The sequence below is a fragment of the Callospermophilus lateralis genome, chromosome 7, assembly GCF_048772815.1.
Source record: "Callospermophilus lateralis isolate mCalLat2 chromosome 7, mCalLat2.hap1, whole genome shotgun sequence".
NCBI lineage: Eukaryota > Metazoa > Chordata > Mammalia > Rodentia > Sciuridae > Callospermophilus > Callospermophilus lateralis.
In genome coordinates this window covers 138,199,254-138,222,922 of record NC_135311.1, presented here as the reverse complement: position 1 = coordinate 138,222,922, position 23,669 = coordinate 138,199,254, and the positions used below count along the sequence as shown (strand labels likewise).

The 23,669-nt window shown below is 50.2% G+C and overlaps 1 protein-coding gene and 1 pseudogene across 1 annotated transcript; both read left to right on the top strand.

The window, feature by feature from the left end:
* Positions 1-3,935: 3,935 nt before the first annotated feature.
* Ca6 (carbonic anhydrase 6) lies at positions 3,936-23,102 on the top strand. Its single transcript, XM_076862667.1, has 8 exons — positions 3,936-4,044; positions 6,558-6,740; positions 11,798-11,946; positions 12,616-12,708; positions 14,640-14,709; positions 17,857-18,014; positions 21,055-21,178; positions 23,002-23,102. The coding sequence occupies exons 1-8, from the start codon at positions 3,972-3,974 to the stop codon at positions 23,100-23,102; spliced, it is 951 nt and encodes a 316-aa protein (XP_076718782.1). The 5' UTR covers positions 3,936-3,971.
* On the top strand, positions 18,951-19,837 carry LOC143403464 (thioredoxin reductase-like selenoprotein T pseudogene; annotated as a pseudogene).
* Positions 23,103-23,669: the final 567 nt, after the last annotated feature.

Genomic DNA, 23,669 nt, shown 5'->3' with positions numbered 1-23,669 from the left:
ATTTTGAGACAGGGTTTCACAAAGTTACTTAGGGCTTTGTTAAGTGGCTGAGGCTGGCCTCAAACTTGTGATTCTCCTGCCTCAGCCTCCCAAGCCTCTGGGACTACAGGCACGTGCCATGATGCCTGGCTTACTCCAGGTTTTGGACTGGGTGTTTTTCCATGTGGGTCACTGACAGCCAGCAGGGAGGAATTGGTGGTTGACACCTGATAACACCTGCCAGTTGACACCCCTATGTGGCAGGTGCTGAATTCTTGGAGGACATGTGAGACTGGAGATCTTCTCTAAGATGGGTTCATCAGCAGGACACTGGAGAGAGAGAGAGGAAGCAAGAGTGTCCTGGAGGATTTGGGGCTGGATATCCTACAACTAGCTTATCTCACATGATAACTTGTTATGTCGATGCTTCTCTTACATAGACATGGCTGAGGGGAAGGAAACAGAGGTCTTCTGAGTAATGAAAAGGGCATCTTAGGATTTGTGGGCTTCAGTAACAGCAAGTTCTGGGCTCTCCGCCCTGGCTGCCTTCCCTCTGCACATGTAATTATAACTCTGGGGTCTGGTCAACAGAACAAGTAGGAACCCAGGACAGGATAGCAGAGGGACAGCTCGAGAGGTAACAGCTGGTGGCCTATGTTAGAAATGCAAAGGATGAAAAATTAGTATATGAAGGTCGGCTTCCACCACCCAGCCCTTCCTGGGGGCCTCCTGGTCTCTCCACAGCCCACCAGCTACAGGCCAACTCCAGGCGGAGCAAAGGGCTCTTACATCCTGCTATGGCACCAGGGGTCTGGCTTCTGCTGTGATTGGTCACGTCCTGGTAGTAATTGGAACATTACCCATGAACATAAAAGTGCCTTTCTTTAATAACTTAGCCAGTTAGATACGTCCCCTCCAATATCTGATGAGAAATTAAAAGCCATTACACTTAGGGGTCATTCACATAGTACTGCCATATGTGGCTATAGGCTCAGGGAACATTAATATATTTTGCAGTACCTGGTGATAACTGACATTCACATTAGCCATTAAGAAAATGTTAATAACATTTCCCTTAATTAACTTCAGGAAGGAGGCGAGGTTTAACCCAAAGCGGATTCAACATCTTGGTGCTCATACAGGATGGACCCACATAGCCAGTTCCCTTGTGCAGGTGGCTCATTCTTGGGGATTCCAGAGAGCCAGCACTCCTGCCGAGCAGCTTAGGTGAAAATACCCATATTCTCATGTAGCAGGTTGGTTCTCCTGTGCCCGTCCCTTGCGAGCCTGAGCCTTTGCTCACCTGGCTGATGGCGCCTCCTGCTCACCTGGGCTGATGGCGCTCCTGTTTCCCTGGGCTGGCCAGCAGGCAATAGCCGTTCCTGCCTGCCCTCTGCTCTTCACCTCCTCAGGCCTGCCACGGAGCACCTGGTGGAACCCAGGACAAACAGAAGCTTCTTTCTCCCTTCTGACCTTATGTTTTGATGGAAATAAAATACAAGTCAACTCTTTCAGACAGCCCTTCAAACCCCGGTGCCAGGGTAACAGGAGTGCAGAATAACATCCGCCCGAGGATGAGGATGTGGCTGGAGGAAGGCAGAAGAAAGTTCAGGGTTTAAAGTCACGCGCACACACATGCACGCACACAAGAAACAATGTGCCCCATTAATTCCAGTAGGAAGAAGTTTCATGTTCACAGATGATGGAAAACTTTGAGGTCAAAGAAGACAGTGAGTCAGAAGTTAGGCAATGAGATTCACATTACTTGATTCTGTCTGGATCATGTCATTGGGAGTATGCTGCCCGGAAGAGGGAAGGGAACTTGTCTCTACTAATGTGCCCTCATTAGCAGATGGCTCATCTATTCCAAAAGCCTATCTGACCTGCTCCCTGTATTAACTTAATTACTCCCCTCAACACCTGTCCTCCATATCAGCCCGCTGTCCAAGTTAGTGGCCTGTTCAGGCTCTTGCCTGAGTCAGAGTCATGAAGAAACCAGGGCAGACCCTCACACCAGCTGGGTGGGCAGTTGCAGTGGGGCTGTAGCCCGCAGGGACTGTGAGGATCAGCTGGGCCACAGAAGCATCAGGGCATCCCAGAGTGTTAAGCCCGGGGCAGCAAAGCCCCGAGCAACTGTCCTGTCTCCTCTGACTCCCAAGGCCCCTTGGTTCCTCTCTCTCTGTGCAGCCTTCCCCACGGCTGTGGCTCAGCGTATTCACGAGCTCTTTCCCTCCCTGGGCCCGGCCTCCCTGGGCATGTGCAGGCCCACCCAGTTTGCAGATTGGCAGGCTTCTGCTGCTGCGTGACCTGTGGGTGGTCGCCTATGGGTGCTGGTCTGTCTGCATTGCCTCCACCCTCTCCATTCCCAATGCAGAGTCCCAAGAAAAAATTCAGTTTGTGTTTTGCTGCCAATCTGGTGTCAAGGGTCCCTGGCTTGCCTAAGGATCACTGGTATCCTTATGCTCCTGGGCAGAGGGGGACTTGTAGGGTCTACTCGGTGGTCTCGAATTTCTGCAATGTGGCAAAGTTCTGTGAACCAGAGGCCAAATCATTTTTACCTCTTGTTTCCTCACTAACTAGCAGGGTGACAGTCACTTCTTTGTCCATAAAACAAGGGGTCTGAATAGATGATAATGCCACTTGCCACACACGGGACTCTGCTCTGGGACTATGCACAGACTCACAGTGGAATCCCCAGGAAGGAGGTACTAACATCATCTCCTTCTGAAGGTGGGAAACTGAGGCACAGAGTGGTAGGGAACTTGCTCCTAAGTGGCAGAGCTGGCTCCGAACGCTGCTGGTCTACTCAGAATCCTTGCTCTTGACCTTGCTTCCTTGGGGATTCCTTCAGCCCTTGAACTTTAGGGATCTAAGTTTTCAGCAGGGTCTTTGTAGCAATGACAAGCCCTAGTTAGATGGCAGCGGGGGGGCCCTTGGAGACACTCGGGAGCTCCCATGTTCCTTTCCATGCCCCTCGTGATGCACGCTGCCACTTTGCCTTCCCAGCATCCCTCAGACTCCTGGACAAGTGAGCCATGAGGTGAATGGGGGTGGGGGAAGGGACCACGCTCTGTTTGCCAGAGCACTGTGACCCTTTGTGTCTCGCCAGCGTGGCAAGGGCACTGCAGGAAGCCTGCCTGCCCTTTGCCTTTGCAGTCTCAGATGGGGCATGGGAAACGCTGGCCTGTCCGCAGGTGTGACTGCCAGCCTTCCTCCTTTCCCAGCCAAGTGCAGTGGGAGGATTGGGCAAGCCACCCATCCAGTTGATTGGTTTGGGTGTGTCCAAGCCTATTGCAGCTGCCAGAAGGGATCCATCCCTGAGAAATGCTCACCCTGCTGCAAGCGCCGGTGGCCCAAAGGCTGTGTGAGGCTAGCTCCTGAGCCAAGCCTCAGGGCCAGCTGCTGGTCTAAGGGGAGGTCAGTGCATCAGGCCTCTAGCTGGGGGCCTCCATTCTTTGCTCACATGTGGGGAGCCAGGTCACTTCCCCAGGAGCCTGTCTAAGGACAGTCATAGAAACCTGCAGTGGTGGCTCACGTCCATTCTGTGACAGCCAGGAAATACCAATTGGAATCGGGCCGCATGTTCAGGTCCCAGCCAGCCCCTTCAGAAGCCAGGAGAAAGGGCAGAGGAAGTGGCACGGCTTAGGAGAAGCCCCTGCTTCCTGCTGCTCAGTGCCATGGCCGTGGCCATCCTGGGGAGAGTTCCCTCCTCCACAATGGCCGCACTGTGTGCCCTTCCAGTGAATTTCCCAAGTCAGGACATTGAACAACCAAACATGGGCTGATTGGACATGGCAGTGCCTGGGGAGGGGATCAGGTGTGTGCACAAGGAACCTGGTCAGAAGGGCCTTTGTGGGGCGGGTGTTATTGTTTTCATGGGTGCAGCAAGGGGTGGATCAACCAGCTGCATGTGGTAAATTGTTATTTACAGCTTCTGAGCTTTAAAAGAAGAGCTTCCCCAGAATCTGTCCTGCTTCCAGACCTGCAGCGTCATGAGGGCTGTGGTGACTCTGGTGTCCCTGCTCCTCCTGGGTGCCCAGGCCCAACACGAGTGGTCCTATTCAGGTAAGCTGGCACCCCCGCGGGGTTTCCTAGGTTCGCCCCACACTGAGGAAGGGAGGATGGCAGCCACACCAGGCAATTCAGGGCTGGATGCAAGGGAGCCCACCCACCTCTGGGTGGTTCCTCTGGTGGGCTCCTCACTGTGGAGGAGATGCTGCCTTCTCCTGTCGCCCAGTGAATGGAGAACAAAGAGACCTTCAACTTCCTTGAAGACAAAGAGGAAATAACTTCCCCCGGCAGCAACCCCTGGCTCACTGTAGGCTCCGGGCTTTGAAACCTTTTCCACCCATGGACTTGGGGGGTCGGAGAGCCCACTCCCGTCTCTGATTGTGAAACCTTGTGCTTTATTGGTCTGTGTAAGTGGAAGAGGAAGCTCTCTGAAAGGGAACCCCCTGTCCTCACAGAGGGCGCTGCAGGTTACTGCGAGCTCCCACCTCTGGGAAATGTCCTGCCACGCATCGCAGTTCACTCAGAGCATCTTGACCGTAGGGGAAGGCCTCCAGGCTGCCAAACAAGATCAAAAATATGAAATTTAAAGTCTTGGATCTGGCATAGGTTCTGGCCCACGTGTGAGCCAAACAAAGGAAGCCCATGTCCTTGGGGTTGTGGACACTGGATCCCCTTCACGTGGCCTCCTGAGGCCTCCCGACTGCATCCCCGTTTTCTGTACTGAGCCAGGGAGTGGGGCCCGGGAGGCGGGCAGCTGCTGCTGGCACAAGAGGCGGAAGCGGCACGAGCCTGCTCTGCACAGGCCACCTGCCCCCGATGATGGGGTCAGACGGTCCAGGGATGTTGAGTCCTTTTGTTTGAGACAAGGACAACAGAATCAGGAACATTCTAGAGGAGCTCATAGAGTGGAGCTTCAGAGGGCCAGCTCCAACCCACCGCCCTGACCTCGAGAGGGGATCCCAAGTGCCTGCCTTGAGGACGCTGGGCTTCCTGATTCACCTGGTGGTGGCCCTAGGAATGGTTCAGAGGTGGAGGAAGAGGGAGGAGTCCATGATAGGGATCTGTCACCTCCACGCCCCCCCCAGCTCAGCCAGCTTCTGTGAGCATGGGAGTAGATTTTAAGGGCTGTGTAGGAATACTTGTGGCTGTCCCAGGACTGCCAGGAGCCCAGGGCCAAGCATTAGGATTCAAGAAGCCTGTGCTAGAGTTTTCTGCTTCCGTCTCAGCATCTTGCCTCTAGGAAAAAATTGTTTTGTGGGTGTTTTTTTTTTTTTTTTTTTTAATTTTATCTTTTCTTTTTTGGTGCTGGGGGTAGAACCCAGGGTTTCCTGCATGTGAGGCGAGTGCTTTACCACTGAGCTACATCCCAGCCCTAGGAAAGAATTGTTTAAAAATAGTTTTGAATTATTAAATAGTGAAGAACAGAGAAGTAAAGAACAGACTTTTCTATTGATTGCAAACCACGAAGACCCCAACACAAACAGCATTTTTAGAACAAGCTACACACAAAAAACCACACCACTCTTCCCTAAAGGGGGAAGGCGAGGTTGGATCCTCAATTGTAAATGAGTGAAACAAAGACCTTCTTCGGGGGCTAAATCATCTGAAATAACAACAGGTCTTCATTACTCTGGCCATGATGATGATGATGATTAGAGTGAGCCGGGGGGGTGCTCTAGCACTGAGCTATATCCCTATCCCTTTTTAGTTTTCATTTTCAGACAGGGTCTTGCTTAGTTGCAAACACGCAATCTTCCTGGCAGTCCCCCTGCCTCAGTCTCCCTCGTCTCTGGGATCACAGGTGTGCACCACTGCGCCTGGCTCCTCCCTGTGATTGTTAACCATCTCCAAAAAGACAACTTTCCTTACTGTGATTTTTTTTTTGTGTGTGTGTGAGGTTGTTGACCAGACTGGTCTCCTGGGCTCAGCCATTCTCCTGCCAAGCTCCTGAGTATCTGGGACAACAAGCACATGCCACCACACGGGGCTTTAGATGTTTTTAAGGGAGCCGTGCCAGGCCCTTGAACCAGATGCTTCCTTAGATGACCTGCATCCTTGGGTGTAGTCACTCAGGTGGTCCTGACCATCCTGGGGGCCCATAAAAGGATGTGGAACATGGAAAGTGGCAGAGTGGGGTTCTCATAGCGTGGGGAGAAGGGAGCTCCTGCCCGGGGCTTGGAAGGAACTGCGCCACCCAGAGGGAACCAGGAGACTCCCCTCCGGAAGTCAGGTAGTGATCCCAGCCGAGTTCCTCCAGTGCTTTTATCAGTTGCAAATAACACAAAGGAGCAGGAAAGTGGCTCTCGGAAAAGACTGTCAACGTTTTTAAAATACGTGTGTCCAGAGCTGGTGGTTGCAATAGGAGAGTTAGAGGTTAGCCTCAAAGTCCCCCCAAAACCAAGTCCTTGGAGGTGACAGACCCCTCCCCCTCGGGTCTCCTTGCGGAGGTCTGTTTCTGCTTTCTGGAAGGTGTTCCCTGTGGGGTCCCTCTCGGGAGGCCCAGGCAGCTGGCCTGGTAAGGTGCTGCTGGGGACTCCGTCCCTTGAACCCATTCTCTCCTGCCTCAGAGGGGGGACTGGAAGAGGACCTCTGGCCGCAGGAATACCCGGCCTGCGGGGGACACAGGCAGTCGCCCATTGACCTGCAGCAGAATAAGGTGCGCTTCAACCCGGCTCTGAAGGCGCTGAACCTGACAGGCTACCAGGAGGACCGTGGGGACGAGTTTACCATGATCAACAATGGCCACACAGGTAAGGGCGGGGAAGCCGCAGCCTGCTGCTGCCCTGGCAGGTGGAAGGCAGAAAGGGGCCTCCTGACACACCTGCCAGGAGTGACCCACGGAGGGACTGGGAAGGCAGCTCAGAGCTGGAGGTCTGGGACATGAGGTGGGGGTGCCAAGGGAAGTCGGAACCCGGTGACTCTTCTGGAACCCGGCAGCTACTGCCTTCAAGCCCGATTCCCTGATGGCCTCATCATTCCCCATTATTGTCACCAGAACACACTGTCACCCAACCAGAAGAGCCAGGGGGGGCCAACAGTGGTGCTGGAGTCACACTCCTGCCTGTGCTTCTGCCCCTCGGCCCTGCTCTCCCACATTTTCTATCTTGAGTCTGATGAGCACAAACCTCCGAGCCCCGTATCTCTCAGAGGTTTAGAAACAGACCTCTCATCTGGGTTCCTTGTTGGCAAGCGGGTGAAGAGCTGGGTCTCGGGGCGTCTGCTCCAGGGGTCCCTTCCAGGCAGCCGTCAGACCTCGCTGTGCTTGGCAGGGTGTCCTCCTGACTCTCCCGGGGCCCGTCTTCCCTGAGCCTCTTGGCATCCCCAGGAAGGGGCATATTTGGTGGGAAATCTGAGAAGCGGGAGGTCAGGTTCACTCACGGTCACAGTCTCTGAGGGCTGAGTGGCCCAGAGGCCCAGATGTCTGATTGCTGTCACGTCCTCCTCAGCATCCCCACCTGGGTTCGAGGTTGGGCCATTTCACCTACACACAGGTGTGTATTGCACAACTGAGAAAATAAAACCAGTTGTCCTTATGGGACTAGCAAGAGTAATAAATGGGGAATGAAGTCGTATCTGTACAGTGGCCTCAGGTACATGTGACTGGGGTTGCTGAGATCTATGGATGACTAATGGCAACTTTTGTGGGTGCGCTGGGGATTGAACCAAGGACCTTATGCACGCGAGGCAGGCGCTCTGCCACTGAGCTACAATTGCTTTCTTTCTTTTTTATTTTAAGAGACACTCTGACCTCACACTACTGGGCTCAAGACATCCTTCTGCCTTGGCCTCCTGAGTAGCTGGGACTACAGGGGGTACACAGCACACTTGGCACCCCTGTATTTTTGATGTGCAGTATTTTGAAGGTTTTTTAGAAATTTATCTTTTGAATCTATTTGGTTATATTCCAAATTACAATTGATCATAACTTTTCAGCAAGCTCCAGGCACATTCAGGAATTCTACTGAAGAAAAATCCTAACCTACAAATATCAAATCTAATGAACTTTTGATGAATGCTAAGTTTGGTGATATGTTAACATGATGAAACTGAACATTTGTTAGTTGTGACTTAAATTATCATTGTTTCACATTATTATCTATTTTTACTAAACTATTTTTTAGAATTGAGCAGAAAGTACAGAGAGTTCTTTCTTCTCTCTTTTTTTATTTTGGTATGGGGGATTGAACCCAGGGGTGCTCAGTAACGAGCTACACCCCCAGCCCTTTTTTATTTGAGACAGGGTTTCACTTAGTGGCTGAGGCTGGCCTTAGACTTGTCATCCTCCTGCCTCAGCTTTCCAGGTCACTGGGACTGCAGGCGTGCATCACCGCATCCAGCTCATCCCTCTTTCTCTTACTTAACCTCTGATCTTTTTACTGTCACATAGTTTTGCCTTTTGCAGAAGGTCGCATTGCAGTCGGAGTCATGTAGTATATGGCCTTGCAAATTGGCTTCTTGGACTTAGTTTCATGTATCGGGAGCTCATTTCCTTTAGCACCGAATAATATTCCCTTGTCTAGATGTACCATTTTTCCTGTATCCATTCACCTATCAGAGACATCTCACTTACTCCCAAGTCTAGTCAGTTATTAATAAAGCTGCTATAAAATCTAATGCTGGTTTCTGTGTGGGTGCAAGCTTCCAGCTCACATGGGCAAATACCAAGGCACATGGTTGTGGGATGACAAGGGCAGAGCTTGTTTAGCGTTGTCAGAAGCCCTCTCCGCCTCTGGTGGACATAATGGCATATCCTAGCTGGGCTCATTTACAGTTCCCCGAAGACAAGTGATCTTGAGCAGCTTTTTATGTGCACATTTACCATCTGCACCTCTTCTTTGATGAGGTGTCTGCTCAGGGATTTTGTCCATTATTAAATCAGGTTGTTCATTTTCTCCTCGTTGAGCTCTAGAAGTTCTGTGTACACATTTTGGATAATAACCCTTTACCAGATATGTTTGTAGAGACTTTCTCCTGGTCCGTGGCTTTTTGCTCTCTAGCCAGTGGCTTTTGCAGAGCAGAAGTTTTAAAATTTCATAGAATCTGGTTCATCAATAATTTATTTCATAGATGGTGCCTTTGGTAGTGTATTTAAAATGTCACCTCAGGTTTGGGGTACAGCTCAATGGTAGAGCACTTGCCTATCATGTGTGAGGCCCTGAGTTCCATCTCTAGCACTTAAAAATAAGTCATCACCATTCTCAATATCACCTGAATTTCTTCCTGAGCGTTTTGTAGTTTTGCATTTTACATTTAGGTGTATGGAACATTCTGAGTTGATTTTGGGGAAAGGTGTAAGGTCTGTGTGCAGTTTTCTTTTTTAAAGCAGATGTCTAGTTGCACAGTACAATTTGTTGAAAAGACTGTCTTTGCTGTGTTGTCTTGTAGTCCTTTTACTTCTTTGTTAAAGATAAATTGATTAAACTAAGTAGGATGTGCACAACTGCAGTTCCGGCTACCTGGGAGGCTGAGGTGGGAGAATGACTTGAGCCCAGGACAGAAAGGCTCCATTTCAAAAAAAAAAAAAAAAAAAAAAGAAAAAAGAAATCAGTTGTTGGGATTGTCTATTCTTCTAACAGGACACTGACCTTATTACTATAGCTTTCTAGTAAGTCCTAAAGTTAGATAGTCAATACTCCAATTGTTTTTCTCTTTTAATACTCTGTTGGCTCTCCTGGGTATTTTGCCTCACCATATAAACCTTAGAATCAGTTTTCCAATGTCCATAAAATAACTTTGCTAGGATTTTGATTTGCTTTGCTTTGAATCTATAGATCAAGTTGGGAAGAACTGAAACAATATTGATTCTTCCTGTCCATGAACATGGAATATCTATTGACTTCTTTGATTTCTTTCATCAGAGTTTTGTAGTTTTCCTCATATAGATCTTGATCCTATTTTGTTAGACTTTTTTTGTCTGATGAGATTTCAGTTAAATTTGTTCCCCATGAAGAGAGGGGAGTCTCCTCCTCTGGAAGCTGAGTCCTTCTGCAGAATCTAGAAGGGTTAGCAAGTTAGTTTTTGGGGATGGATATGTCTGCCCCGTCTTTTCATCGTCGCAGCCCCAAGCTGGCTCAGAATCACCGTTCCTCCCCGGGCCTGTGCAGGCCTGTCAGTGGAACTTCAGCCCTGAGGCAGTCTGTCTCCTGGGAACTGTGTTTTGGGGAAACATAATTTTCAGGATCTCTTATCATTTGTGTGGGGCCAACTGAGTGTCATCTAGAAGCTCGGCTCCCCGGACCCCTCTGCTCTCAACATTGCTGACTTCACTTCCTTTTAAAGATTTCCATTCTTCTCTTGTGAATATTGATTTTGAGTCTGGCTAAGTTTCGAGCTCTAAATATAAGGCACCTTGAGGTCAGTTCCTGTATCTCAGCGCATCGCACATGATGAATTTAACCAGTGCTCCCAGCTCCTTTAAATGAGAAGGAGCAAGGGGCATCTCATCCAGGCATCTCAAACCACTAATGTTTGCTTTTTAAGAAGATTTTCTCCTGGGCTTGAGTTGTGGCTCAGTGGTAGAGCGCTCGCCTAGCATGTGTGAGGGCCCTGGGTTCATTCCTCGGCACCACATATAAATAAATAAATAAAGGTATTGTGTCCAACTAAAAAATTAATATTAAAAAAAGGTGGGGGGGCTGTGGCTCAGAGGTAGAGTGCTCGCCTACCATGCGTGGGGCACTGGGTTTGATCCTCAGCACCACATAAAAATAAAATGAAGATACTGTGTCCATTTATAACTATAAAATTAAAAAAAAAAAAGACTCCTTTATAGCTACCTTCACTGATTTCAAATAGCAAGACCTGGCCGTCAGGATGGACGCCCCTGCCCCTTCCAAGTCCTGAATCACATCCTACCATATTTTCCTCAGTTTTCTCTCTGGCCTTTGCATTCCAAAAGATGAAATTTTCCCCAAGGTCCAAGCCCGTGAGATGAACCATTGTAGCTGTCGACGGGAGTGGCCTCCCCACAGGAAGTGTAGGAGGAGAGGCAAGAGGAAGCTGGAAGAACCATTTATTTTTTCCACTGGCCAGAGCCTAACATTTTAGTGCATCCATTGATAGTTACAGTCCAATTAAACCCCACAGGGACGCACAAGTTCCTGGCTTGCTGGGGAACTTGGTCTCCTATCTTCTGAAGACAAGCTGAGCCACATCTTGGCGACTGTGGCTGGGGATGGGGCTCTAGTTCTCCGCCCAGCTCTGCTCCTGCCTGTTGAACTGTGTGACCCTGAGCATGTTTCCCACTCCCTGGGCCAGCTTCCTTGTCCATGCAGCAGGGATGCCCCCTGACCCTGAGTCGAGCGGGCCCTTAGCTGGGCTAACTCGAGAAGGCTGTGTGAGGTGAGCATTTCAATATGTCATGAAGAAGAGCATCATCTCAACTTGGCCTTGCAAATAGCCCTCACCTGGTGGTAAAGTTACCCAAAACAGCCCTCAGAGGCCCCACTTCCTACTCCTACATCTGCAAATTTCAAAATTGTCTGGAGGCAGAGAATGGAATTCTGGTTTCCACACCCATCAGCCATATTTTTGGGGTGGCTTTCCCTTCTCCAGGACCAATGAGCTGGATCTGCCTCTGCCTGGTCCTGCCTGTGACCTGCTGGTTCTGGGTGGAAGGTGTCCTGGTCATCTGGACCTCACCCTCTGTCCTGTGTGCCACTGCCCCTCCTCTTTGGGGACCCCCTCTCCTAACAGTCTAAGCTGTGTGTGCCCCTGGCTGGTCCTGGGTGGGAAGAGCTGCTTAACCTGAAGGCTGAGCTGCCCACGCACACCTGCCCTGCTCCCTGCCCTGTGTTATGTCTTCCAGTGCAGATCAACCTGCCTCCTACCATGCGCATGATGGCCCCTGATGGCACCGAGTACATCGCCAAGCAGATGCACTACCACTGGGGTGGTGGGTCCTCAGAGGTCAGCGGCTCCGAGCACACCATTGACGGGATCAGACACGTGATCGAGGTGTGTGAAGACCCCGGGGTGGTCAGTCCTCTGGCCTTCAAGCTCCTTGGTCTTTTTTTTTTTTTTTTACTAAAATAGTCAAACAGACTGTGTGCAATGGTGACAGTAAGTCACTCTGTGGTCGAGTTTCTTTTGCATTCATTCAGCAACTCTTGATTGACTAGGGAGCTCCAGCAGGGTCCTTGCCCTCATTGTCTTGCAGCCTGGAGTTGGCGGCCCTCCCGGGGGGGGGGGGCAAGCTCTGTTTCAGCTGAATTTCCCCACATTAGGTACTCTCTTCTTGGCCTAGATTCATCCTCAGGATGATTGCAGTGGCCTCCTGGGGCAAGAGGGAGGGGTTAATTTGCCCCTTCTAACTTCTCCAGGGTCCTCACATGGTCCCTCTGGCTTGTGCCCACTTATTTCCCTGGAGGGAGGGGGCCAGGGAAATGCCCTCTGGCTGCCATCTTCCCAGAGCCCTCCTGTGCTTTTTCCGTTCCTGCGGAAATTTCTGGTCTTCCTAGACGGGGCTCATAGCCCAGATGGTAGGAGAGGAGGGCAGGCTCGTTTGTGCAGGACAGTGTGCGGTCTCAGACGGAGCATCTCTCTCTGTTCTCTTCCTGTGCTGGAAACCTGAAGTGTTTGAAGTCGGTATGAACTGCCCTTGACTGGCCTGTCTTACTCCCACAGATTCACGTTGTCCACTACAATGCGAAATACGACAGCTACGACATAGCCAAGGACGCGTCGGACGGTTTGGCCGTCCTGGCAGCCTTTGTGGAGGTAGGCAGGAGGACTGGGAAGATGGGTCTGTACGGCAGTCACCGGCCGTGGTCCAGGCAGGGGGGTGTCGGGTGAGGGGCGTCCTCACCACAGTCTTCATTCTCTCCTTCATCCTCTCTCTTCATTCTCTCAGTCCTGGAAGGACTGGCTCAATGCCAGATGGGCCGTTTTTCCAGCCCCCGCTTACTGCTTCTGTGTGTCAACCTCGGGGGCCTTAGAAAACTGGGACAAGACGCCTTAAAAGACCCAGAATCTACAGAAGGGTCGACTGGACACACACTGGTTGGAAGCCTCCAACTCAACCAGTCAGGGGCAGTACCTCTGTATTTCTAAGAAAGTCCAGAGGTGGGGTGTTAGGGCCAGGTGGCCAGAAGCGGTCAGGAATAGAATTCCCCCAAAGTAACTATTAAAATTGGACAAAGCTGTGAAAACCAAACCCAATGCTTTCCACAGCATCACAAAACAACAACAACAACAACAACAAACCCAGAAAACAAAAAAGTAGCAAGACACTCAGTCATCCCAGTCCTCTGGAAATGGGCCACGGACAGACAACAAATTAAGGCATCTATTCACGGAAATTGGTCGGCATTTTAAGGCAGGACAGTAAGGTCTGTGGGCTTCTCAGTGGGGGCTGTCCCATCCCCATGGCCAGCCAGGTGGCCTTATCAAGGCCGGTCAGGGAAACCAGCAGTTCCACTGCCTTGATTTGAGCAGAGAGTTGAAAGCCCACGCCCAGGAGCACCGTAGCAGTCCCAGGTGGAGCAGAACCAGACAGAAATGTGCAGGGGACACCTGTGAGTGAGAGAGACAGAGGCAACACAAGAACGCACCGGGGCCTGCTGGAAATTAGAAGCTGAAGCCCACGCAGGGGCTGACGAACTCTCTGTCGCCTCAGCCCGCTGTCGTGTAGCCAGTCAGGTGGAGTCTCAGGGCTCAGGGGCTGAGCATGACCTCTGCCTGGACCCTTTACTGGCCGTGAACGTCTGCTGCTCCTAGGTGGCTCCTAGAAATCCAGGCTGAGTGATAAAACTAATGTTTAAAAAATGAGCAGAGACACCAACTGCCATACACTGCTGGGGAGGCCATCCTGCAGATTCAGCTCAGGCAAGTTACTGAACACACACATAGACACACACACACATACACACACACACACACACACATACAGTCACACACACTCACACACATACACAGTCACACACACATACACACATTCACCCACATACTCACACACACACATTCACACACACACTCACACACACTCACACACATACACAGACACACACACATACACACATTCACCCCCCCACACACATTCACACACACTCACACACATACACAGTCACACACACACACACACACACACACACACGGAATAGCTTCAGGCAATTAACAACCACAAAACACCCATAATTCAGATAATTGCTGCCACATATTATCTAAAATGTTCAATTTTCAACAAAAACATTAAAGCTATACAAAGAAATAGGAAAATATAATGTTAGGAGAGAGGGGGAAAACAAAGTAATCAATAGAAATGGACTGAGTGGATTCAGAGTAGTTAGTACGTAGTACTGTAAAGTAAGTTTATTCAAATAATTAAAGAAAACCATGTTCAAAGAATTGAAGCGAGGGGAAGAGAGACAGCTATATTGGGGTGAACTTGCTGTTTCACTGGAATGAAGTTAGCAGTAGCCTGATGTGGACGGTCATCAATTTGTATACTTTGTCACTAAAGCAAGCAATGAGCAAATTACTAAAAATGGCAGAGTACCCTGGAAATGTTTAACAGCCACGTTGTCTGCCCCGACGCCACTGGGCAGGGCTGCCCCCACCTGCTCTCTCCTCTGCTGCCAGCTGGAGAACCAGACGGTTGGCTCTGAGATGGTGTGGTCCCCACCGTAGCTCATGGCTCTGTCCCTCCCCAGGTCAATGAGTATGCTGAGAATACTTACTACAGCACCTTTATCGCCCACTTGGCCGACATCAGGTACCCAGGTAAGGGACCCCAGGGGCAGCCTCTGGAGGGAAGAGGAAGGAGCGTGAGTGTGAGACAGGGGTGGGGAAGGGGAAGGGGACCCTCGGGGAGGCCCATGAGCCCAGCCAAGGAGCCCAGCCAAGGAGCCCAGCCAAGGAGCCCAGCCCCAGCCTCCGGAGCTCACTTGGCCCGTCTCTGCTCTTGTCTCTCAGTTGTCTCTGCTCTTGTCTCTCAGTTGTCTCTGCTCTTGGCTCAGGCAGGGAGCATCTCTGAGACACCTGTTCATAACCTCCACTTCCCATGGCTGGACGTTCTGGACGGCCGACTGGCCACATCCTAACTTCGGTGACTCTCACCTCCTGGCCCCATCTGGCAGGGACAATCTTGAACCCCAGCGGGAGATGCCCACCCTAGCCCCACGTTGAGATGAGTCTCCAGAGTGGAGCCCCGGCCTGGACACATAGGTCTTCCTACCCGCTACCTCCGGGAGGCAGCGCTCTTCTCAGTCACTGTCCCCTCTCAAGGCCAAACCCTGACCTTGAGCTACAACCAAGTCAGCTCTGAAGCCTTGACCTCATCTTCTCTGGCCACCCTCCCGGACTCCCAGCTCACTCTGCCTTCAGCCCTCACCCTCCAGCCATCCATCTGCCTGAGTCCTCCAGTCCGTGGGCCTCACGTTCACACAGCTAGTCCCCCCTCACGTCCTCTCTTCTCTCTGCCTAAGAGATTCCACGGCCATCCCACGCAGATGTCTTCCATAGCTCCCAACACTCCACGCAGACCCCTCCACTCCCACACCAACGCCTCCAGTGTCTGTGACCTCCATGCCATGGACACTCCCCTGGCAAGGCCCACTACACTCAGAACCTGCAGCTGCAGCTGGACGTGGCTCTGCAGAACCGCAGCCACCCACGTGGTAGCCACCGACATGAACCAGCCCTACCCAGACCCTGAAACGCAGCCCCCTGTCTCCTTCCTCGTCTCCAGAGTCACCCGGTGGCTTCCCCCCTTCTCCTCCGCTGCAGCCCCTGGGCTCCTCCAGCTCCTCCGCCAACTGGCGCCTTGGCTTCCTGTTTCCTAGAGAAGGTGGAGCCCTCCCCTCTTCTTAGCCCACCTGCCTCTGGACTGGGCTCCACGTCCCCTCTTCTGTCTCAGTGAATGAAAAGTGTCTGCTCTGGTCAAAGAGCCCCTCCCATGGGTGCCACCCGCCCCCCTCTCAGGGCCCTTTCTGCTGCTCTGTCTCCTGCACTGCTGACGTCTCACTCTCCTTCTGCCCAGCACACGAATCTGTAGGTACCTCCCACCTCGGAACTCAAACACAGTCAAGCATCTCTGTACGCCACCAGTCCCTCAGATTCCACCCCATTTTCAGCTCTCCTTGGAGCAGTGTCCAGTATGCACGTTCCCCTTCCCTACAACCACACCCTAAGATGGCTCCTCGCTCCACTGAGCCAGCTGAGGCCATCCCTGGCGTCTCAGCTACTGGCAATTTTCCTGCTCTTTTCTTACTGCCCCTGCTCCTTCCTCCTCCTCCTCCTCCTCCTCCTCCTCCTTCTCCCCCTCCTCCCCCTCCTCCTCCTCCCTTTCTCTTTTACTGGGAATTGAACGCAAAGGCACTATACCACTGAGCTGCATCCCAGGCCTTTGTTATTTATCTTGAGACACCATCTCTTCTATTGCCCAGGCTGACCTTGAACTTGTGATCCTCCTGCCTCAGCCTCCTGAGGGGCAGGGATTACAGGCATGTGCCACCGTGCCACTCTAGCTCTGCTTTCTTGTCCTTCCTCTGGCTCCTGCTCTTAACTACTGGAGACAGGCACAAGTCTGTCTTCTCTTGGTGACCTTGGTCCCAGGATTTCAGAGATCTCTGTCTTGTCCTCCATGCGGTGACAATATGGATGAATGCAAGAACATCCGGGCTAATTTCTTCCATGAACAATGCCAGCAGGAAAAAGCAGGAGCTTGTAGCAAGTCTGGCTTTCCCTTGAGGGTGCTGGCCTCAGATACTCTCCTTCTGCTATCCATGTGCATGTGTTTCCTCCTCCAGTTAAGGAATCCATTCTGATCAGTGTGCCCCACACGAGCTCTCTCTAACTCCAGAACACTTTCTTCAGCTGTCTGCTTGATGTTGCCAGGCAGACCTGACTTATGCTAGCCACAACTTAGCTTTGTATTCCCACCGCCTTCTGGGCCAGTCCCTGAACTGATTCTTTTTGCCGTTAAAAGGCATATAACTGCTCAGGGCGAGTGGGACAAGACCCCCCTCAAATTCCTGTTGCTTTGATGGTCTCATGCTGAGCTAAGGGGCTCCACATATTGCTTTGTTTTGGGGTGCTGAGGATGGAACCCAGGGCCTCGTGCATGCTAGGACTATGCTCAACTGCTGAGCTACATCTGCAGCCCCCAAAGTCCTTGACATAAACAGAACAGTGACTGTCTAGGTGCAGTGATGAGTATGGGCATTGTGGAGGCTTCAGACACCCTGGAGGAAGAGCTGGTCTCCTCACCGCACCCGTGGCTGAACCCAGATCCATGGGATGGGGCAGGAACAGTTCAGGACCAGATTCCAGCAGCCAGCACCCAGCCGGGCTCTGGCTCTGCTTTCCAGCCTCCACCCACTTTGGCACGACCCCATGCCAAGGGGTTTTGTTCTTTCCTTGAGGGCACTTACCCGGAAGACTCAGAGTGCTAATTCTTTTCTCTCATTTATTGTGACATGTATCCTCTAACAGTGATGACAAGGTGACAGCTACACCCTTGAGTGCTTCCCTGTGGGCTGGTCACTGCCAGCCACTTTGTAAAGACCATTATTTTCCACCCTCGCACAGTCCTCTTGTTATTCCCTGTTATTCTTTGTGGTGCTGGGGCTGGAGCCAGGCAAGTGCTCTATCACGGAGCTACACCCCCAGTCAAATCATGCCTTTTTACAGAGAGAAAACAACTCTTGAGTGAGCACCCAACGAAGGCCACCCAGCCAGGAGGAGGCGTCTGAGTGCACCTGTCCCCAAAGTCTGCTCTTAACCCCTTCCAAAAGCAGTCGCCTGGGAATGTGTCTCAATCACTGGGGCCCTTGCTTTTGTGCTCAAGTCACGACACTTGAACATGGCAGGGCCCGAGCCTGAGCTGTCCACCCAAGGTTCCTCATGTCCCTTTATTTCCTGTCTTAGGACAAAGAACAATTCTGAGAGGCCTTGACATTCAGGACATGCTGCCCGGGGACCTCTACCACTACTACACCTACGAGGGGTCGCTCACCACTCCCCCCTGCACGGAGAATGTCCACTGGTTTGTGCTGGCAGATTCCGTCAAGCTCTCCAGGTCTCAGGTAACTCCAGGCCTCCCGTGGCTAGTCCTCTGATGGTCTTGTTAACAAGAGTGCTCCCAGAACCTCAGCTCAGGCCCACTCCTGGGCTCCTATGACATTTGCCAGTACCAGACTGCTGTGTCACCTGTGTGACATGGGTGATTGCACAAGGGCTGTGGCAGAGACGGGGAAACAGAGGCATCAGGGAACCCAAGGAACTTATGGTTGATGTGGCGAAAGGACTGGCGCCTCTGATCCCAGTCCTGGGAGAGCTGCACATGGTGGCTGATGATTCTTGAGTGCCGCTGTCAGCCAGCACTGCCTGGGTCCCTCATGGAGCTTCCATGCTAACAGCAGGAATACCTTTACACAAGAAGGATTGCTCCAAATTTAGTTCTTCATCATGTTAAAATGGTTGCTTCATATTTAGACCTTGGAGAAGAATTGCCACCTCCTCAAGGACCACCCCCATCAAATGTCGCCAACCAGCCCGGAAGCTGCCCCCAGACACCCGATAAAAGCAAATGTGAACTATCTGTAAAAACTAAGTTTAAATCTAGATCTAAGAATTTCCACAATTCAGTAGAAATTAGCTCAATTAGAATAAATTACACTTGAGCTGGGAATGGAGCTCAGTGGTAGAGCCCTTACTTAGTGTGTGGAAGGGCTTAGGTTTGATCCCCAGCACTGAAAAAAAAAAAAAAGATCACAAAATACACAGAAAAAGACACTATCAGTGTAGGTCAGCAGAATCAGACCTACGAAGATACCAGTGAAATTATCAGATAATTTATGTTAACATATTTCACACATATGAAGAAATAAGAAGTTTACATGTGAAGAAGAGATAAAAAACATATAAAATGGCTTACCAGACTTAAAACAGTAGAAGTTGTGTTCTAAATAGAATGAAAAATAGTAACTGAAGTTAACAATCCAATGAATAAATTTAGCATCATGTTAGATATAGTTCAAGAAAGAGTTAGTAAATTGGAAGGCAAAGCTGAGAACATTATCTAGATTGCTACACAAAGGGAAAAAAGAGATGGGAACGTGAAAAAGAAGTTAAAAGACATGAAAATACAGTGGGAAAGTCTAACTGAAATTTCAGGAGAAGGGAGATAAAGTAGGAAGGGACAAAACACAACCCGAAGAAACACTGGCTGACAATTTTCCCAAAGAATTAGAGAGGCCAGCGGCAAGGCTCCGGGCCAGCCCCAGTCTTGGTCTGAAGGTGGCCGCAGCAGCGGTCTCAACCAAGACGAGGCTTCTGCTGCTTCTCCTGGTGGCGGCGTCCGTGGTAGTCTGGAGCAAGAACTTGGCCAGCCTGGACTGTGTGCCCAGCAAGAGGTTAAAGAGGCAGTACGCCACAGGGCCACTGCTCAAGCTGCAGATTTGTGTTTCCTGAGGCACAGGCAGGTGTTTGAGGGGTACATGCAGGTGATTAGTCAGGGGTACCCAGACATCGAATCGAAGTAGAGAATTACCTCCCTCAACCAATTTATAGACACATAGCATCTTTCCTGTCAGTCTTCAAACTAGTATTTTTAGGCTTATTAATTGCTGGCAAGGATCCTTTCGCTTTCTTTGGCATGCAAGTTCCTAACATCTGGCAGTGGGGCCAGGAGAACAAGGTCTATGCACGTAGGATGGTTTCCTTCCTGCATGATGAGAACCAGTGTATGTTAACAGGGGCATTTGACCATACGTGCTTATGGTCTAAGCTGGAATCTGGTCACCTTCCATCCATGCAACAACTTGTTCAAATTCTTGACAATGAAATGAAGCTCAGTGTGCGCGTGGATTCAATTCCACATTATCATCATAGCCTCACCTATCATTAAGGGATCTTTGTAAGAGCAGTGTGACAGACACTGTGGAGGCCTGTACTGAAGACAGCCAGCTGTTAGTACAGCCAGGTGCTTTTTTTGGCAGGCTTATTGTACCTTTTAGAAAACCTCAATACAAAACAGTTTCTCGGTGCTGGCATGTTCTGGAATTCTGCACATCTGTGGAGTGCAATAATACTGTATAGCTTTCCCCCAACCCAGATTCACCCAGTTAATAGTTTGTCTTTTTTTTAACTGTAGACATTACTACTTTGTTCTTAATCATATTTAAACAGTAGAAAATTGAGTTACAATTTGATTTTTTAAGGTATCTGTTAAATCTTGTGTTTTTATATGAGTCTTTTTTTTAATAATTAAAAAAAATCTTTTGGGGAATACAGCTGAAGTTCTCAAATATTTACGAGTTTATCAGTCATCTCCAATTTGGTCATGTCCAATTTATATCGTTTTCAAAAAACCCACAGATTGTGAACAGTGCATTATACAAGATTATGGGGGGGAATCTAATATCCAGAGTACTCTACCAATTTGTGTGAATGTGTGTGTGTGTGTGTAGTTACAAAAGTAACTGCTTTTTAAATTTAAATTTTTTTAAAAAACTAAGCAGATGTCAGTTAAAAAAAAAAGAACTAGAGAACACTGTTATACATTCAAGAATCAAGAGAAGTCAATTAAACACACACACACACACACACACACACACACACACCCCACATACACACACGTACAAGAAACCCTACACTGAACACATGGCAGTGAAACCATAGAACATCAAGGACAAATGAAGTATTTAAAATGCGGTGAGACAGGAAAAGCGGTCATCATAAACGGAGTCCCATTGGACCAAGGCTGGCTCAGCAGGCAGCGGGGAGGGCAGGAGGGGTGCCATCGCACTGCCCAACTTGGGAGGGGAATGAATAGTCTCACATGCACCAAAACGGCCTTCTGAGACGTGGACAAAGCTCATATTTTCAGAGAAACAAAGTTGGTCCTGCCACTCGATGTTTTTTCCAGTAGTTCCTTCCTTTCTAATATTTGCGGGAGACTCAGAGAAAGACTGAGAGCGTGTGCGGGGGTGACCGTGGGCGAGCGGGCGGTGGCCCTGGAGCCACGCCTGGCACCGAGCCGGGAAGCCAAGCCTTGGTCCAGGCGCTGACTGGGCCCCTCAGGATGGCGCAGGGCCGTCCCCCGTAACTCAGTGTCCCCCGCAGGTGTGGAAGCTGGAGAACTCCCTGCTGAACTTCCGGAACGAGACCCTGCACAACGACTACCGCAAGACCCAGCCCCTGCACCGCCGCGTGGTGGAGGCCAACTTCCAGTACTTCCCCAACCAGCGTGAGTGGGCGCTCCCTGCACGGGGGCCATTCCAAGATTCCGATGTCCTCACTCTGTTTCGGGTGGTGGTGGGTGACCCCTGGCAATCGTAAGGGAAGGAGGGTCATCTCCATGCGGGGGGCTGGGATGGGCCACCACGTACAGGGCTTAGGAAGAGGTAAGGCCGTGGGGCCATTGGAGAACAGAGGAGAAACAAGAGGGACACCTGCGCGACCTGTCACCTACCCGGTCTTGGCTGGAGAAGTGGTGGCCAGGAGCCCTGCACAAGCGCAGGCTCAAGTCCAGCTCATCAACCCGACTTGAAAGACCTGCAGGCCTCTCTCTTCATCTGTCTTACAAACCCACCCCGGCTCCCTCATCCCCCTCTCAAGGTCGTTAAGTGGACCATGGGCTTGGGACCAGGCACCAGGTCGCAGGGCACTGGAGCAGGCCTGAGCTGTCCCTGCTCTCCCCACGGCCCCTCCACCTCCCCTTCTTTGTCTCTTTCTCTGTAAAGCTGGGGGAAACTGCACACATTCTCTGATTGTGTTGTCTTTCTAATTTATTTCTATTAATCCTTCTGGATACCTTTATAATCTCTAATGTCTGTTACCTATCAATATTACTCCAGCTTTACAGGTAGCTTTAAAATTTCCACTCTTCTGCCCACATACTCACAAATTAAGTCCCATTAGTACTTTTCTTTCCGTTTTCCTTTCCTGATTTATTGCCTCTCCAATACAAGACTAACAGAGAGTGAAACGACAGCAGGTAATAATTATAATTTCTCCTGTATTATATCACATAAAACACTTTCTCTTCCCAAAGGACATCCTCTTCCATGGGTCAATCACTATCAGGCTGAGCAAAGGGAGTTTGGACCCACTGACCTCTCTCTTTGTTACAAATTTTGCCAGATCCCCTGCTTTTCCTGGTAAAATGTTCACTGTTCCTGCAATGGCACCCACAGACCATGTGGTGTCCCAGATGCCCCATCTCAGGTGCTCCTTCCACGGGGTCACCCATTCATCCCCACAAGGGGCCTCAGATGCCCTGCATGCCCATCCTAGATGCCCCCAAACTCCAGGTCCCATTTGCTGCATGGCCGCTGTGGTCCTCCCTTCTGAGGCTTGATGGTCAGGCTCATTGCTTCGATTCCCCACAGACAGTAGGTGGGCTTCTCCCCTTGCTGACAGCCATGGGGTCTGCATCATGGCTCCCTTCTGGTAATAGGACAGAGGACTGGGCACCTTCTTGCTCTGCCTTCCTTAGACTCAGGTTTTTCTGTAGCAGAGACTGGCTCCAGATATATGAGAGTTCTGTAGAATTCTGCCTCAGCAGGGCTAAGACGATCAACCCGTCCAGGAACTCTAGGAACTGGCCCCGGGAACTAGGCTCAGTTATAGAGGCGAAACAGCCATCTTGTCTGTCAGAAAACACCTGTGTGCCCTCAGGCAAGGGCTGCTGGGCATCACAGGAGAAACCAAGGTCCAAGGGTATGACCTGCTTCAACCTGTCACCCTTGGATTCTGGGGGTTTGCAAGCTTAACATCAGACACAGTAAAGATGCGTGAAGCCAGTAACGTGGGAATACGGAGAATGTTCTAGGCATCAAAAGTACTTCCCTTAAATACACAGTGGGTGGCCTGGGTGGAGCTCTGGTAGCATGTGGAGCATGCCAGAGGCCCTGGGTTTCATCCCTAGCACAGGGGAAGAGAGGGAGGGAGAGGGAGATAGAAACATGTGGGCAGTGGTGTCTGGATGCCCTGCATTCTGTTTTCTATGACAACTTTCCAAGTTTTGACCTTTCTAAACCAACTCTTCTTTTATTGAATATATTCTAGGCTCTGAGTTCAGGTTTTACCTAAACGAGATCAACGACAACCTCGAGTACTTGGTAAGAACTTTTGAACAGAGGGAAGCTAAGTCAAGAAACCGGCATTAACCAGCTGGAAGCAAGAGCTAGGGCAGGAATGGTGGACTTCCCCGTGGACTCACCCTGCCCTGTCTCTAAGAAACCCTGTGGGTCTGAAGCAAGTCTCTTGCTGAGGCACCCATTGAGTTCCTGATCTAAATGCCAGAAACCATCATCCATGAAAGGAAGTGAGTTGATTCAAGTGAACAAGGACATATTGGACTTAGAAAATTGTTCACTTTTATCTAAATTAGAAACTTCCTTTTAGCATTTATATATAATAAAATATAAAATTTGTAAATTTGTTATTTTATTTATTTTTAAAATTTTTTTTTTTGTTTTAGGTGGACACAATATCTTTATTTTACATTTAAGTGGTGCTGAGGATCAAACCCAGTGCCTCCTGAATGCTAGGCGAGCGCTCTACCACTGAGCCACAAATTTGTCATTTTAAAATGTCTCTCTTCTCTTTCTTTGTATCACTTCAAATATCCCTTATTTGTCCTATTCCAAGGGACACAGAGGAGGGGATAGAGATTAAAAGGTGAGAAAGATTGCCAGGACTAAGATTAGGGAAAAAATGAAATTTTTATATAA

Coding starts and splice junctions, on each gene's coding strand:
- Ca6 (XM_076862667.1), top strand. CDS start 3,972: ATGAGGGCTGTGGTGACTCTGGTGTCCCTGCTCCTCCTGGGTGCCCAG. Junction 4,045..6,557: donor ACACGAGTGGTCCTATTCAG/GTAAGCTGGCAC, acceptor CTCCTGCCTCAG/AGGGGGGACTGGAAGAGGAC. Junction 12,709..14,639: donor TCCTGGCAGCCTTTGTGGAG/GTAGGCAGGAGG, acceptor GTCCCTCCCCAG/GTCAATGAGTATGCTGAGAA.